Source organism: Phyllostomus hastatus, unplaced genomic scaffold (genome assembly GCF_019186645.2).
Source record: "Phyllostomus hastatus isolate PE091 unplaced genomic scaffold, TTU_PhHast_1.1 phas_scaffold_345, whole genome shotgun sequence".
NCBI lineage: Eukaryota > Metazoa > Chordata > Mammalia > Chiroptera > Phyllostomidae > Phyllostomus > Phyllostomus hastatus.
In genome coordinates, this window is record NW_025334024.1 from 10,941,718 (window position 1) to 10,960,120 (window position 18,403).

At 39.6% G+C, this 18,403-nt stretch overlaps 1 protein-coding gene across 1 annotated transcript in view; it reads right to left on the reverse strand.

Moving 5' to 3' along the window:
- Positions 1-781: 781 nt before the first annotated feature.
- Positions 782-18,403, reverse strand: part of CNTNAP4 (contactin associated protein family member 4) — a 234,159-nt gene continuing 216,537 nt past the window's right edge. The window contains exons 20-24 of the mRNA XM_045818618.1: positions 17,275-17,408; positions 16,393-16,480; positions 6,632-6,850; positions 6,228-6,299; positions 782-1,947 (exon numbers count right to left, since the gene is read on the reverse strand). Of these exons, the coding sequence (XP_045674574.1) occupies positions 1,754-1,947; positions 6,228-6,299; positions 6,632-6,850; positions 16,393-16,480; positions 17,275-17,408 (707 nt within the window). The 3' untranslated portion in view covers positions 782-1,753. The remainder of the gene's footprint in view (positions 1,948-6,227; positions 6,300-6,631; positions 6,851-16,392; positions 16,481-17,274; positions 17,409-18,403) is intronic.

An 18,403-nucleotide genomic window follows, 5' to 3' on the forward strand; every position in this document is an offset into this window, starting at 1 on the left:
ATTCAAAACAGGAATGTGCCATCTGTCAACACAGGTCCTGCGTGAACCGCTTATGTCAATTCATACTTTCAAGATCTGGTCAGGCATTTACAGAAACATCAACATGGACACAGTGCTACGAGAAAAGATGGGAGGTTTTGTAGGAGAGTTAAGAAGGAAAAAAAGATCCTTAACTTTCATATTTCCAAATTATTCCAGTGTGGACAGACTAAGGAATCCATTTTTCTTTAGCGAGCATCTGGAAAGTGTGATTATAAATAGCAAAGTGACTTTATTGTTTAATTGGCTTGTGGAATTCCAAGATAGCTACATGCAAGTATCTTGTTTACATGGCCTCAAAATTCATTACTGTATCAGTTTCATAAAGTTACAGGAATTCTGTAATCTCCTGGTATAGTACTGAATCAGAAGATACCAGGTAGTGGGCTATACCGACTTTTGGTATGTTTTGATAAATGTACCCTGTCATCGTAAGTGTGCCCCATCGCTGCAAGTGAGAAGTGACTGGAGAGACACACTTAGTACATATTATCTAATCTGTCATCGCCCTTTAAGAATGAGCAGCCTTTAATCGCTCCACAGGTTTTGCAGGAAGGGGGTATGGTTTCAGTTTATATTTCAAAACACATGCCCCGGCGGTCAGCGCCGAGCACAGCACACGCCTGGGGGGGCACATATTTTAGAACGGGGAGTGGAGCTCTGCGCTTTGGGGGAGTGGAAGTCTCTCCTTTTTTCTCATCCATAAGACCATGCTCTACGGAATACAGTGAAGGGAGATCAAAGAAAAGCTGGTGATAAACTTCAGAAAAAACGGTATAAACCTATAAAGGAAATAACATTTGGGGAAAATATTCTCAGAAGTATATTTCATTTGTGATATCACAGTCGTAAATAAAAATAATATTGTGCAGTGTTAAGAATTGTGTTTTTATATCAACAAATTCAGTTGCAAACATTTCACAATGCTTGGGAAATAGATAATACCCAAGGTCTTAACTACTGCTACTACCAAACAATAGCAAATTAAATAGAAAATTTGCAAAGGCCAGACATCACACAATGAGGACCAATGCACTTTCTGAGCATTTTTACAATGAATTCTAGGTTCAGAGCTGAATTCTGACACTCAAAACCCAATGCATTCAAAATCATTAAGAATGGCCAAATATAGAAGAAAAGCAATACAAACAAACCAATGACAACAAAACATCTTTCAAGATTATTGATAAATTGTATTGAATGTAATACAGAGAAAGGCAAAGGGGTTTAAATGCTCTGGGCCACTATGATGCAAACACCAGCCAAACGGGATCTTAGAAGCATTTCCAGGTCTATGAATAACACCAGGGGACACTAAAGCAAACACAGCATATTGTTTTCAAATAAAGCAAGGCCATTGGAGTCCAGTTTTGTTATTTAACTCGAACAAAGCGATGCATGACCCGGTTGAGAGACCAGGGCTACAGCTGTAAAAACCGTAGTCATGGAGCCACTTAAACTTCCATTTTAGATCATATCAGCACAGCTGGAAATCAACAGCAACATCTAATTCCTTGTGACAGAGAATGACCGCCATGGGAAATGCATCACTGGGTGCGGCCTCCTGGAGCAACCTCGAGTCTGGAAATGGCAAGATGGCAGTGCTGCAAAGTCATTGCCCATCCTTCCAACGCCAGAACGTTTTCTTTGTCCACTGAGAGCCCCTGGCTATTAAAACACAATGTCGTGATTGCAAGTTAATCATAGCTGCCCATCAGAAGAAGTACTCTTTCTGATTTTCACTGACTGCATTTTGTCTGTTGAGCTCACTTTTCAAAACAGCCTCAGCACTGTCTACATTCTCTGACCTTTTTGCCTCATTTCTTTTGTATAACCTTTTCTGCTGATAAATGCGGACAGCTATGGCAGTGATACACAGCAAGATAAAGATCACAACAGCTATCAAACCTAGTGAGAGAAAAGAAAAGAAATACAAAGTCAGAATTTTCGTCTGAACAGAAACTAGGTTGACTTCATTGTTAATAAGTCACAGCATAATTAGTTTCTACTTAAATCAAGCATCCAACTTCATAAATTGGAAAGATCAAAATTTCAGGTATTTCTAGATCCAGCAGTATCATAATATTTTGAGTTTACTTCTGAGTTCTATTAACCTTGAAGGGGTCACCTCCAGTTATTCTGAATGCATATTATATTGGGTTTATTTAGTATGTGTAACACAAGAAGGTCTCTAAAACTATTTGGTCATTTATACTAACACACAAACAAGTTTTAATTATTTTGAAATTATAGAACAGTAGTTAACATCACAAAATAATTAAATGTGTTTTTACACTTTAATATGTAAGCACTGTAATTAAGTTGATTTTCAATAATTTGTCATCTGCTGAATAGTGGGAACAGGTTGTATATATAATTCCTGACTCATGAACTATATCAATACCCACATATAGGTATATTTAGATTATTTCTATATGAGGAATACTGATTTTTTGAAACACTTAATTGTAATTAAAAGATTTCTATACCACAACTGTGAGCTATGCTGATGGTTACCACCCCGGCACTACATCAAGCCAGCAGTCTTCCCAGTGTGACCGGGCAGGCATGGTGCTCCCGGGGACACTTTGAGGGGGTCCATAGGATCAGACTATTTTTATGATAGTACTAAGACGGCTCTTTCATTGCACTGCCACACCCACTGGTAATGCACAGCAAGGTGGGGGACAACTCCTGCTTCGTTAACGCGAATTCGGGCACGGCTACCTGAGGTGAGTGGTCAGTCAATCCATAAAGCAGAAGGTTTGCGCTGCTAGGACGTCACAGGGGGAAAGAGAGCCAGATTCACTGAAGAGTGTCTCTGATGAAGCACTAACGTTACTCATTTTATTACATCTTGACCTTTGGCTATGAGTCTTCTTAACATTTGGGGTGAAGAAATGACCATTTTTCATAAAGCACCTTTGGTGCGCCCAAAGTATGACGGTCGTCCCCAGGAAAAGCACCTCGTGAACACACGGGTTGTGAGCTGAAGAAGGAGCGTTTTGCTTCACAGAACACCGTTTTTATTGGAAAGAATGACTGACAGACACACTACAGTTGCTTTGATTTGAAAATTTGGCAGACAGATATTTTCTCCAAAATGAATGAAGTTTCATTTTAGAATGAAGTCTGTCCCTTGAAGAACAACTGACAATATATATACAAGAGTGGGCCAAAGTAGGGCTTACAGTTGCGAGTACATGAAACAGAGTTTATTCTTGAATTATTATCTCAGATTTTGTATTTTTCTGTATGAACAACTGTAAATCTACTTTTGCCCACCCCTGTATATGCTGCCAATGATAAAGTTAAACTTTCTCCTGAAAGACAGAATTTGGAAAACTGTTGCCTGCCACCATGAGTTTGAGACTTTTCTGATAAGGTCAGTAGAGTTATTGATTAATTTTTTTTAATTTTTGGACAAAAATAGGTACAATGATAACAGCAATGTGGATCAACTCTCCGAGTGTAAAACCAGGAGACTTCACTCTACTTTAAATTAAATGTATACAACTCTAGTGGAGTCCAACCAAGCCAAATGTATAAAGGATCTCACCAGTCACAGAGGACCCCTGAGTGCATGGTTTTAGGGGCAGGTTCACTGTAGCTAATCATAACTGCCGATGACTAAGCCAACTGCTGTCCAGGCCAACCTTATCTAAGAAGGACAGCAATATAGAGAAACCTAATAAAAATGCAATAACCAAACTCTACATTTCAAACCTGAAGAATTTACTAGCGGGTATGGTTATCTTTATTATGAGCCATATTAATAAATAATATTTCTAATTAGAGTATCTGTTTGTTGTTATATTTGCATCTAATTTTAGAAAAGCAATAGTTGCTATAAATATCTCTATTGTCTGGGTATAGGCCTCTTGTTTAAGAAAAATATTCTGAACAATGTCAACGTGAAAAACTGATGAAGACATTAGAGGGTGCAGGCTCCTGCACTTACAAAACAAATGCCCATATCACACTGGTCCAGAGAGGACATCCAGACAGGCAAATCATGGATGGACTCAGGAGCTAGTGTGCTCAGTGTATGTGATTTTTATCCTTTAATTTGGGGAAGATGTTATGCCAGAATTTGTCATGTCCAAGAAAAACCTTGATTTTATCTGTTAAGCAAACAAAACAAAAGACATTCTAAATAAAGCATGGCCAACCACTGCACTCTGTAGTAGGGGCACCTGAGATCCTGCATGAATGTGTTTTCATGAGGATATCAAGGAGCTTCCTCTTGTCTAAACCTGACCATCCATATCTGTGTAGCCTGGCCAGAAACCTCACAGTATCTGGGTCACTGGTTTTTAAATGTCTTATTAAATCAGTTTTCCATCTTATATTGTCCAGTGTTCGTAACTAAAGAAAAAATAATCTGAAATATAGAACATTAGGGAATTAACCATTTTGGAAAACTTCTTAAGTGGTTTAAGAAGTTTTCCACTGTGGGTGCAATTTATGAGTAGCTAGGCAGTGAGTGAAGAATTCTACCACATGCTCCCAGATGGAGGAACACACAAGAGGAGGATATTCTGCGACTTTGGAGATAAATTGCGCATGGGCCAGGACGAAGCCTTCTGAGTTTAGATGGCTGCGACCAGCTGCTCTGCTTCTGAAGCTGAGTCCCCGCAACGGTCAAGAGCAGGCACCGGATCCAGATCTGCAGACCCTGGCCGTCCCTGAGCTGCAAACTTGCCCTATGGTCCTTCTCTGCACCATGTGCTTGAATCAAGTAAGAATTTCACAGGTGACCTGTAACTTCTTTTCATTCTAAAGGAACACAGAATGACTTATCAACACACCATCTTCTTTACTCTGTAAATCTTTCCAGTCATCTTTACCCAAAGCTACAATATTCTAAAGAGTGAATATTTTGTTCTACCATTGGCTTGACTATATAATCACACTCTATTTATCTCTCACTGTATCTCCATCTCCCTATGTCTATACTCATTAAATGTATAGCAAGCACCACTATGAGACTGAGACAATTTGTTTGACTAGAAAACCTGTTTTAAAATGTTGAGATTGAAATGAGTTTTTACCATACAATATATTACTAATATATCAATGTATTTCTCTTAGAGATGCAGTTATTACCAATTCTTCTAACAGGGTTTTTGGTTTTTGTTTCTTTCTTACATGACTAATTGGGGATTCTATTTTAGGTATCTAATTTATACACCATGGATCTGATAAAAAGAAAAGCAACAAAAATAGCAATGGAGGTGTTAATATTCTCACAAAGATCTGACCAGTACTATGCCGCCGAAATATAATCTAACTACTTAAAGGAAGTCGAAGTCTAGATGAATACGGGTATACCACATAAAACCATACAGAGTCCACATAAGTTGCCCAAACAAATGTGTAATCACTTTATCTGGTAATGTAATAATATAATTGTTTACTTTTTATGTCCACATCATGTACAGAAGATGGAGAAAAGATGAGCTACTGAACATCTCAATAATCTTATTAGCAACGTTCTTTTAAAATCACTAATCTGGAAGAAAAAAGTATATTTTGGGGACTGGTATTGAATAAATTATGTCTCAGAGAATCTACTGTTTCATTGCCAGAAAGAGATACTTTAAAATTTTTTTGTTAATTATTAAACTTAAAGTAATTATGAATGACTTTATTCTATTTACCTAATATTTTATACAAATGCATATAAAAATATAATATTTATTGATGGCAGCATCAAAACCATGGAAACCATGTCTGTTTTACTAATCATTACAGCAACATACATGCTTCCAATGTTACTGTCAGGTTTTTCCAACTTTTTACACAAACCCTTGCAGACGCAGGGACATGTCCAAGCAGCCATCAAACACTTCTTCAAATATACTCAGAATGACCCAGGGAATGTAGATGGTCATTTTCAAGTTAAATTATATTCATTATTACACAGTTTAGCAACTATTCTTTAAGTGTGGTGATTCAGTAAAATTATCAATTATTTATACTGAAAATCTCCAAGGAAGCTGGGAATTTAGGAATTCTCTGTAAGGCAATTTAGTACAAACAATACTGCCTCCCCACCATGGACCTCAGCATTCAGTGCCTAGCACTTGGGATTCTTTAGAAATAGTTTCTCTGATGCTAACAATTCACCATTACCAGTAATGACACTAAGAAGCAAAGAAGAGCCCATTCATGCTTCCCATTACCTCCAATTACCGCAGAGTCACTTTTGGTAGCATTAGCTAGGGGCTCTTTGTCGTCTCTTGTTCCAGAATGATCTGCAGTTAAAGGTCAAAAAAAAAAGGAGGGGTGATATAGGCAAGTAAAAAGAAGAAATTTTGAAAAATTCATAAATGCTTGAAACCAGAACAGAATGTAGGTCAATGTGGGATCTGTTATTTCAAACTTAAGAAATGTCAACTGTAATGTCCCACAGGCACAGGAAAGTGAGAGTCTAGAAAAGAAATGGCAAAGAGAACTAACTGAAAGTTAAACAGCACCGATTTTAAGACACCATCTCAAGAAGGTAGCATAAAAGCAACATCGGAGGATTTTAAATCTAACAGACAAGCTGCGTTTATGTCCCAGTAAAGGAATACCCATAGGCCACCTGCAAAGGAGTGTGTCCTCTCCCTTGACGTGGCATCGGTGCCAGCCTGGGCCACACAGCTGGACTCCGTCACGTGTCCTGAGACGGTGATGAGGGCTGGATGGCCGGGCTGCAGAGCAGCCTTCAGAGGGGCCACGTGGCTGAGCTGCACTGCGGAGAGGCAGCCCAGGAAGCCCTGCGCTCCGGCAAGCGCCGTCTCCTGGTCAACGTCGCTGTGCTCTGCAAACACAAAGAAACAGCAATAGCAGTGGTGCAAACGCAAACCCAAGGGACACAAACAGAATGCCTGTGTCTGATAGTGCAATAGCGACATGTGTGTGCGTGTGTGTACACACAGTGACTAGATTCCTGTTTCTTTTGTCTTTATTTAAGAAGTCAGATCCATAAAGTCTTTCCACAACAATTGGTGAGACTTTTCAGGTTAACGAAAGCAAGATTTTAAATATGGCTAATTAAATATAATATGGCAACTCTCTGGAAATGATTAAAGCCTCCACAAGAACAGGGCAGGTTACGAACAGAGGCAGGCTCATGATGATGTTCTCGTGAAGTAGAGGTCATACACCCAGATTTTGGGGACTCTCCCTAGTTACTCAGGTGCCGCAGTGAAAACTTCCCTAGTGCACTGTCTTCCTCCCTGTTTCTCGGTCCGCCTATCACTCAGACAGAAGCATAGGCGAGCCCCCTGTAGTAATCCACACGCCCCTCAGTTTAGTGAGAGTTCTTACTATGGGACTATTTTGGAACAGAGATTGGCTTGAATGCCAGAATATTAATTCATAATTTTACCATGGAGAATATATTTATATTTTATGCTTGGAGAGCATGAAATCTAAACAAGCAGAATTAATTGTAGTGTTTTAGAGTTCAAAGGTTAGCAGACTCCAATGCATCTATCCACCCAATACAATCATACAATAACATGACTGCTCTCCCCTGCGCTGCGCATGTGCAGGCGCAGACCGTGTTTGCATTTTGGTCTCTCTTTTTAAAAATAACGTAATAGAAATTAAGTATTTATTGAGTGCTTATGTGCTTGGCACCGTTCTAAGGGACTGCATGAACCTTACAGTGGCCATGAGTGTCTGAGGCCAGTCATACGGAAGGGACACTCAGGTTCTGGACTTCAGTGGTCCCCCTGAGATTAGACAGCTGGCCTGCTGACCGGACCCCAGGCCTGCTGGACCTCCAAGCACAAGCTTCTTTCACTTATGAGCCTCTCTCTGATTGACAGGTTCTTTCCTTTCCTCTGCTCACATCTTGTGCAGTGTCTTTTATTTATTTCATTGTTATTAATTTTTGGTTTGGGAGCAGCTATTCTTGAAGTAACCTTGGGCAACTCAGCCCTGATCAAACCTGTCTTGTCACATCAAGGTTTCTGAAGGACACTTTCTCTTTCTCCATTTCCATTCACATTTTATACCTAATGATAAAAACATGATGAACTGTATAGCATCGTGAGTGTCATTCACTATAAAAAGAAATGGGAAAATGAGAGAGATGACATCACTTTGCTGTTGTGCTGGCGGAGCTGGGACTCAGCCCCGGTCATCCCACCTCCGGAGGCCGAGTCCGTGCCAGCAGGGCCACCGCGCCTCACAGTGCAGGGAGCCAGCCCCTCTGCAGCTTGGCTCGCAGGCTGGACCGCAAGCTCCCTGACCATGCAGGGGGCCCTCAACACCCAGCATCGAGTTCTGACTCCGGGGGCATTTCCCCAGTGTGTAAAAACCAAAGAATTTAGTCCCACCACACAGCAGTCACTCATTTGAATGGATAAACATTCAAACACACATAGTTTCAGAAAGACAACATTCTTGCCTTAGAGTGGTTTTTTGTTTGCTTGTTTGTTTGTTTACTTTAATAAGAAATGAAAAGGGAATATTTTAATAGCAACATAACCAAAACAGTGTTTTTCCCATTTCTTCTACAAGGTGAAAATCTTGAATAATAGACTTTAAAAAAATCTTACCTTATGAACTAAAAAAAAACCCCCAAAACAAAAAATCCAAAGTAAATAGATTACATAAGATTCATTCCTCTGATAAAAATCTGATATGTGGTGACTTTTAAATACTATGCCTTCAAACTGAAAACATTTTACCTATTATAAATTATTGTATAAAAATGTTATAATATAAAAGTTCAAATGGACAGTTAGTCAATGAATATTTATTGTTTGAGAGCTAAATGCATGGAGAACAAATTCGCTGCAATTCCAGCATCTTGCACTCCAGTGGGCGAGACAGAAAACAAACACAGAAAAAAGGAACTAATGAAAATTTTGAAGCATGATAATGCCATCAAGAAATAAATTAGAAAATGTGATGGGATGTATCTGAAACAGAACTTCATCTTGATAAATTAGGTAATTCTCTTTGCCTACTTCATGAGCCTTCACAGTCCTATTCTTGCAGGAGTCTGTGGCTATTATCCAGCAGCTTCTGGTTCTTTAACTTTTTTTTCCCAAAATTTGCAAGATTCCCTGTGATTTGGAAATATTTATCAGGTTGTTCTAGGTGTGCACCTTCCCTCGCCTCTTCGGCGTAGGTCTTGGTGGGCCCTTTTAATCTGCAGACACACGGTTTTTCTTTAGCCTGGAAAATGTCACAGATGGTGTATACAGCTATTGTTCCACCCTGGCCCTTTCATCTTTCTGGACTGCGGATTATCCACACTGAGGCTGCTCTGCCTATTCTTAAAGTCTTTTACTTTGCCTCCTGTTTTCTACCTTTTAGAACTTATTTCTGAATGGGTCAAATGTTTCATTTACTTTATCTTTCAGGTAAGAAAGCCAATCATCAATAAAGATCATTCATTCCTGCTGAGTTCTCAAGTCTGGAAAAATCAAGAAATAAAACTTCTTAGTTCCTCAAGGGGGTTTTTTTGTTGCTTTACTAGAATTTCCTGCAAACTCTTACTAAGTTTCATTCAGAATGCCATCTGTCTCCTTGAGTAGCTTTATTTGACAGGGAATGATACTGGTTACTTTGGTTTTTCTCCCATTTTATAGCTGAATCTTAAGTATGGGTTGTTTTTCTCCTTTGCTGGTTGACTCTCAGTCACTGACTTCCTTAGGTGGCTGATGCACAGAGAAGGTAGACAAGATGGTCATCCATGTCAGTGAAACTGCAGGACAAAGAAGCCACCCAACCTCAGAACAGAGAGGAACTGGTCCAAATTTCAAGTCATCCTCAGTAGAATTCAGGAAGTCCTCAAATTTCAGGTCATTCCTTTTTTGGCAAAGAGGAAAAGTGGGCACACTGATGTTTTCAAGGCTGACTTTTCCCCAGTGGGAGCCAGACATCGTGCAAGCCAAGTATTTCCAGTGGGAGGTGGGAATCCACGCAAGTCAGGGTCTCTCCTCCTCTTCCAAGAAGTATAGGCTGACCCTAGACTCTCCTCCAACCAGAGGGGAGGGAGTCAGCCCCATGATACCTCCTCACAGGCAAACACCAGGCTCCCCACCACCTGCTGGACTGGCCCAGCGACTCCTTGCTTTAGAAGGGTCAGTGGGATGGAGTTAGAATTAGGAGCACAGGGAGACTACAGGGGCTTTGCAGTCATCTCCCCAGAACTAAGTCCAACCAAAGTTAACGGCTACATTAAATTGCTCATAGCAAAGTTGGCGCTAGAAACACATAGCATCAGGTATATGCTCTGACAACTGTGCTAATAAAGCCAACCAGCAAAAATATGCACCTTCCCTGTTACCTGAGTCCCGAAATGCCAACATCACGTAAGGGTTCAAACAGGGAAGAGGGAGGAGTTGAAGATGAGAGTGTCCCCTGCTTTGCACACAAATCCTGATACGACAATCAGGTTTTGGATGATTCCGGTTATAAAAATACTTATCTGACTCAGACTTCTGGGTAATCTTGCCTATTAAAAAATTAGCCTCAATTGTATTTTCCAACAAAGGGAATAACTTCTGCTTTATTAAAGAAAAATCTTTTACCAAAAGGTCTACAAAGAAAATAGAGTACCCAATAGTTAAAATCTGCATGAAGTAAGTGCCTTTTTATTACTACTTCTGGAAAAGAGAGATGAAGTAGGTGGAAGAACGATTTAAAAGGAATGAGTCATGAAATTTCTTGTGGTTCTCATAACCCCAAGAAACCAAAAACCAACAACAAAAACAAAAAAAAATAAACAGACAAAAAAGACAAAATAAGACAAAATTAAATAAAACTCAGAAGGCAAATCTAAGCAGTTTGGTCATATCTATGAAAAGGAGCCATCTGTTCGAAGGATCTCAGTATCTCTCCTCCACAAAGATGGAGATGAGCAAGGCTTGCCTGAAAAGGGTGACGTAACTCAAAGGAGAAGCAGGGCTGAACCCCGCAGGCCAGTCCCCACGGCACGCAGTTACAGCAAGGACGCGCCAACAGCAGCGAACAACAGTGGAGGAGTCCAGTGGCAAGGCAGGCAGCAAATTCAATGTGGATAAAGGAGCAACGTTTCATAAACGGTACTGACTTGCCAACCAAACCTGCAGCTCTGATATCTGACCTTGAAAGGTCAGATTAATACAAAAGCTATTTGTTTAGAGGTTTAGATCATTATTTAGGTATTTTGAGACCTCGGGTAACCTGTACTTCTCTTGTGCTTTCAGCGTAACCTGTCTCCTCTTGTCACGTGACAAGACCTTTACAAAAGCAGTGTCCTGAAGTCATCTAATTAAACTTTCTTATGGCTTCCTTTGGCTTTGAAGCAGGTTTTACGTGAAATATGTCTGAGACCGAAGTTTGCTCTTAAAGCTCTTCTGAGAAGATGAAGTAGACATCCTCTTCCCTCTGACCACACACTTTATTTACATCTGGCCTAAGTCTCCACTGCAGAAACCTGAGTTACTTCCTGGCTCTGCAGCCTCAGAAGAGATAAATGACCCCTATGGGTCATTGCCTCTAAATAGACCAACGCTACTGCTCAGAATGAGTAAAAACCATCTTCAGGCTTTTAGAAAACTCTAAACTCTAACGTAAAATATAACCCGTGAACAGGACTCGTAACTTAATTTTACCACGAGTTTTGGATATAAAGAGAAAATGTAATGCGGCCTGCAAATTATGGGGGAATATGAACTGAGGTGGTTCGATGCAGCCGGGTTCTCCCCACTACCACCGGGATGTATCAACAGATTTTTGTTGGTGGTGTTCTTGCACCGTTACCTATCTGTAATAAACTATCATTGTGAACTACACTCTGCCTTCAAACAATGATTTTTCAGTCATTTTCCAATAGGTTAAATTATATCATTATTTAAAATATGGGCACATTTTCCATGAGAGATTTTATGCAATTTCAAGGTTATGTAATGATCTTGATGTTTTTTCCAATGTGGCAGAACTGATCCAATAAAAGCTTAAAGATTAGCAACACAACTTCATACCTTCAAATTTCCTTTGATTAATTACATCTTAGAGAGATCTCTTTTTATATAATTTTTGAGTAAATAGTTCTCTTAAAGGAGCTGATTGAGGAACCATTAACTCTGGTGCTGGTGCTTAATACAGTCTGAACAACGCACTTAACAAGGAAATGACATCAGGCTGTCTGCCTGTTCAGAAGGAGAACCACAAAGAAAGGAATTGCTTTTTCTTTGTCCTCCAGTGCTCACTTCTACGAGTGAAGATGAACTGTAGGAACAATTTTTCACTCCAATCATCAGTAATGAGCATGACTAGCAGATACCAAGCAGGAAGAGTAATTTTTATGTAACAATCCCAAATTGTACTATGATGACATGAAAACCATCTCTAACCCTTTATTACAATTAGCAGACAACATGAGCAGAATTCAATTTCACCGCTCTTACTCTGACGAGTCCTACAGCTCATCAGACTGGCCTGTCCAGTACCTCTGGGCTGTGGCCGTGCCTCTCTCTACCCCTGGGGTCCTAACTCCACACCCCTGCCAATTCCTTCTGCAAGCTCTCTCTCTCTCATCAATGCCTGTTCTTTAATAAATTTATTCACACAATAATGTAAGCCCCTGATTGTGGATTTTTTTTAACTTAATCCTGGTGCAGATACATTTTAAAGCATGTTAGTAATTAAAAAAATAAACAATCACTTTTTCCTTTTATTTTAGAGGTTATTCTAGTTTTATCAGCACAGGAAGGTTTCTAGATTTGGCAGCTGAGAAATATATAATCTGGGATTTGTGACGTTGCTTTTATCATTTGGTGTTTTTTGAAGTGGGAGTGAAGCCCTGCGTTTTATTACGTTTGTGACGGGGTGACATCGCTGTCTGAGGAGCACACGGCCCTCCCCGCCCGGCGGGGAGGACATGCGCCTCTGACAGCATCCCACTGTCTGCCCTACCATTCGCTCTATAATTAAAATCAGATAACACATTTTGGCATCATAAATGGTCTTTGGACTTGGGACATGACACTTCTGACCTATGCTTATACATCGTGATGAGGACAAACGGTGTGTGAGGGCTTCCAGGTCTGGCCAGTACAAAGTAACACAGCTCACTCTCTGAAAATGACTGAAGCAGGGATGAAGTCATACCATGCAGTGAAGAAGTCTACAACATTTTAATTGTTAAAATATTCAAAAATCAGCTTGAGGAACATCTTTGATTTTAAGTAATGTCTTGCAAGACTGAAGTCACGCTATGTATTGAAGACATTCTCTGACACTTTAAATGTTAAAATATTTTTTAAAAATCAACCTGCTGAATAAAAAAAATATTTTCAATAGCTTTCTTACTTCTCTGGCTCTAAACTGCACTTCTCTGTTAAAACTTGCTTTAAAGTAACCAGCCCGTGATCTTCAGAGGCTTGGCACAGTACATTTACAAAATCACAGTGCCCTTCGGTTAGCTGGGTCACCTTTCCCCTCACCCCTGGGCTTTGCAGCAAGTGTTACAGAAAGGGTTTCTGACACATTGGAGAGTGGTCTCCAATCTCCTCAGTGCAGACTGAGTGGACATCCTTTCCTTGCTGACGACACACTTTGTTTACGTCTGGCCTAAATCCCCACCGCGGCATCTGGGCAGACTGCCTGGCTCGGTGGCCCTGGAAGAGCGCAGCGATCACAATCGGCCATGACAGGGAGGCTAGTGCTGGGAGTGTGGAAGAGGGGCCTCCAGCTTTTACTTAAAACACATCAGAAAACTCTCCTAACATAGAGAAGTATCTGGATACAAAATTCAGAGTTTAATTTTACAGTGAATTACAAATATGCAGCAAATGTAATGTACTTGACTCATGATAGGAGGATCTAGTCGGCTGAACCCTTGATGTTTTTCCACCATGGCTCCCAGCTTAACACATTATTATTGCCAAAGTCAGTGACTCCTTAAGTATTTTAAGTGTGATAGGGATTTAGAGATGGTTCTTATGTCAACATAGTACAGTTTGATATTGGTTCTTAAAATTTACCCGCCTTTCTCAGTGTCTGCCACTAATGTTAACATGGACGGTAATCCCAAACCCTGTAGTTCTTCCTCGATTTAAGAAATGAGCTCCCGAGACAGTCGGAGTGGGAAGGCATTCCCTTTGTTTCTGGGCTTCCATCTGAAATGGCAGCGGGTGGCCACATCCTGAGTCTTTGGTGGAAACTGGAGGGAAATTACAACTCCAAAAAAAGCAAGTGGTTAATGTTTACATTCTGCTCCCTTAAAAGAAATATTCAGAAATTATAAAGTGGTACGAGTATGTTAATTTCTTTTAATTTGGAGGATGATTTGGGATTATTTTATCTAAAGCAACATAGAGTACATTAGACTCAATTAGGCACAGAGCAACATTTTGTCTGTTTTGTGTGTGTGCCCACTAACCATAAGCTCTGTGAGGGCAGATGCGATGTGTACCGTGCTGAGTGACATTCTCTGCGTTACATAACAGGTGATCACAAACTTTGTGTTGAATGAATCTGCAAGCCAAATGGGCTTACAAAAATGAAAAGCATATATTTGACAAGCCAGGGTCAGTAAGAGTGTGCCTTGCAGACCTCCTACCCGAGGAGCGTAGCTGACCCAGAGCCCCGGCTGCCAGGCTGTGAAATGCATCGCCACACTTGAGCCAAGGCCGTGCTTCCCAAGCCAGTGGCTGGTCACAGCAGGGACTCTAAGGCAGGAACACTGGGGACTCCTCCAATGTCTGGCTGACTCGAGGGATCCCCAAAGGGTGTATGACCTCTCTAAGACTGCATAGAAGTCCAGGACACTTCTGTCTAGCTCTCCCTCCCGTCCTTCATTTAGAGGCAGAAGTGCCTGACCATTGGATGCAGTGCGGTCTGGGCCAGCTCCCTCCCTCTTTTCTTCCTCACTAGCGCTGCTCCCTCAATGAAATCCTCACATGGTTAATTCTGTCATGTCAGCTGCTTCCTGGAGGACCTGGACTAATGTAATAAGAAACTTCAAAATTAATAGCTCCATTTTAGCATCTATTTTACTATAAATTAATATACTACATTAAAATATAATATACACTACATAGCATTTTATTGTAATGTCATATACCACCCTAAATTTGACCATAAATTATTAGTCTCTTTTGAATTACAAATGATTTGAGCATTAGTCCTCGGTCAAGGTCCACGCCTTAGCGACACGTCAACAAAGTTCTTTCTTACACTTTTAGGAGAATGAGTAGCAGTCATGGCTGAATTTGGACTTTAATCTTATTTTTCAGCATGAGCAATATGCATTTGAATAATATGCTATTTTTGAATAAAAACATTAATATCTTTAATTCCCTACTAATCTCCTCTATTTACTTACAAAAAGGGAAATAAATATTCGGGCAATGGATGTTGTTATTCTCCTGCTTGGTTAATACAATCCTTCTAGTAGAATGCAGACCAGTGCCCCAGTTCTTTTATAATATGTTTAACAGTTCTACTCACAAAAAATAGTTTCACCAGTAACTCTGGCATTACATTTGAAGATGTTATTTCTTCAAAACTATGATTTTATTGACATTTGAATAATTGTTAGAATTTTCTATCTTGCATTTTACATTTTTATGTAATGCCTCATCTTAGATCCTGCTACACTGAGGAAGTCTTGAGCTGATGATTTGTTATATTTGTTTGATTTTTTTATTACTGTAGTTGAAATTTACACTATAAAATACACTTGGAATATTTCAGTTAAGCTTCCAAATGTCTTAATGGTACTTTGCACGCATTTTGTGTGACCGCTGTGGCACTCTGGAAGAACACTGCAACTCAGGAGATGTCCTTTGTTTGGAAAATAAGTTTGGGTGCACATCATAGAAAGCTTATAAATATTTATAAACTTAACTATCAACCTTCTCAAGGGCCAATATTTTGATCATTCACCCATGTGTTTAATCAAACATTCTCAAGACGGTGAGATTATGTACGAGGAATGTAAGGAGTGACTAAGCAAGGTACAAATCATTGAAAAGGTCATGAAAATTTAAACCAATTTACTATCTTGGACAAAATAGTCAGGTTACCTGTTATTTCGACCTTTATTATTTGATATGTTTGAGGTGCGAGAACAGCATCATGTTTCGTTATGCAGGAGTGGCATTGCAGAGGGGAGTGAATGCCTGCTCCCCCTGCAGGAGGTCCCTACTCACAACTACACGTGCCTCTGAGAAAGTGCGGTTGCTGCCTCATCACTCACTTCATAATCAAAGTAAGGCAAGAGATTTCTTTTGGCATGATGGATTTGCATGTGGTGTGTGCACGTGTGGGCGTGTGTGTTTGGAATATGACTCTTCCAACCCATGTTTAAGCACCATAAGCGGAAAAGGGATTGTTTCTTTTACTCACCTAAAATCCTGCCCAGTACAAGAGATTTGACGGCACTGAATTCTGTACCTGATGACAGGTGGACTTGTCTCCTTGCATTCTCATCAATCTACAAAATTGTTTCATGAGATGCAAAAATGCAGATGGATGCCATTGTATTGAGGACAGGAAGCAAAGGAAGACAAAAAAGATATAAAAATAGGCAACTGTTAGTATAGCCCCAAAGACTTAGGGAAAAATTCAAAGAGTTATTAGCCATTTATAAAGTTGAATATTATTTTCTAAACTATTTCTATACTACCCTCAGATACCACTGCACCCCATCTTCTATATCCTCAATCACTTTATTTTTCTCCACTATAAAAGAAAAATAAAATTGGGAAAGCGAATATTGTTTTTTCACTTGAGTTATTTAGCTAAGAAATTTTCCTTTACCAGGGGGCTGAAACATTAGTGCTTTTCTTCAAAAGCTGGTATAGTAAGTAATTCTACTTTCTCTGCTGTGGTTCTCACTTTTCATACACTATTCTGATATGGTAGTACCTAATTTCTGTGCTAGAATTATGGCTGCATCTAGACCCGTCGGAGTAAAGTGGTTTCATCAGGGCAGTAACGGTCCTACCAGCGGTGTACTATGATAAACGAGACAGCATGTCCCTCCTGAGCAGCCAAACACAGAGGGAAATTTGTATATTTAACTATCAAATATGAATAATATCTTGGACAGAATCTTATCTCCTAAAAAACTCTGACCACGTTTGATGGTCTGGGTATGATCTCCGCACAAGCGGCACTGAAAGGCTGTCTTTGTTGATTCCACTCATTATCCCACTTCTGCGGTGGGTCCTTCGTGGTGGGGAGTCCTAATCGGAGCCATTTCTTCTCCCAGGTTTACTGTGTTACCTCTACAAACACCACTCCTTCTTCTCTGTTAATCTTGATATGGTGAAGCTGCCCATCAGCCATGTTTTTGAAATCAAAGGTAACAACATCAGGTTCTTGATATCTATTTAGCTTGTACCTGATCTGCAAACTTCCTAAAGTAGAGGGGAAATTATATTTTTAGTTAAAGTTGTATTTTAAGAATTACATAAACATTAAGAAGTACCTTTTTTTGTTATTTAGTAATTTCTGGGGGAAATTCACAATAGTTTGTTTAGGTGTTTTCTTTCATCGTAACTCCTAGAAGTTGGTTTCTGTGAGAAATTGCACTATTTTCAAAATCAAGACCAAGCATGTTGCCAACAAGCAGTCTTTTTCCTGAAAATCTTTCATTTTTTCCCCTAGAAATCAATATGCAATTAAGAAAACACAAATCTCTGTACTAGCTTCTCACTTAAAAAAATAAGACTTGGTATATTATAAAATGCCAAACTACTGTGAATGTTGTAACAGCATTCTAATTCTATAATCTTGTCTGCCTAAAAAATATATCTACCACTCCTGAAGTGAGATTAATAAAATCATTATAAGCACATGTAGATGTGCTAAGGATGAGAAATATTTGGTCAAGTGGTAACGGTCATAAACTTTGGCATAAAATTAGGGTAAAAGGAATGGTTTTAAGCCAAACTTACTGTTAGAACTAATAGTACTCAATTGCCTGTAAAGAAGTTAATTAATTCACAGACGATCTCCCAATTTAACAAAGAAAATGTCCTAACATATATATAAACTTTAAGCTCAAAATGTATACAGTGAGGGTAAATACACTTACTGAACAATGTTATTTTTACTTTGGCATTCAGTGCCCTTGGTCCACATCTGATCTGGTTGAAATGATATTGTCACACATTTTTAAATGTGTTTATTTTTTCATGCAGAGAATATATTTATAAAATTGTTATCTTTAATCAGGAGGGAGTAGAGAGAAAAACGCAGTACACAGTCTCCCATGCCAAGGTGCCCAGAGTGCACACACGCCCTAATGCGTGCGCCATTACCCTGCACCCGTGTTCCAGCATTTCCCACGACTACTTTATTGCCTACAGCGAGAATCAACCGCTTATTTTGTAGACATTTTCTTATACAT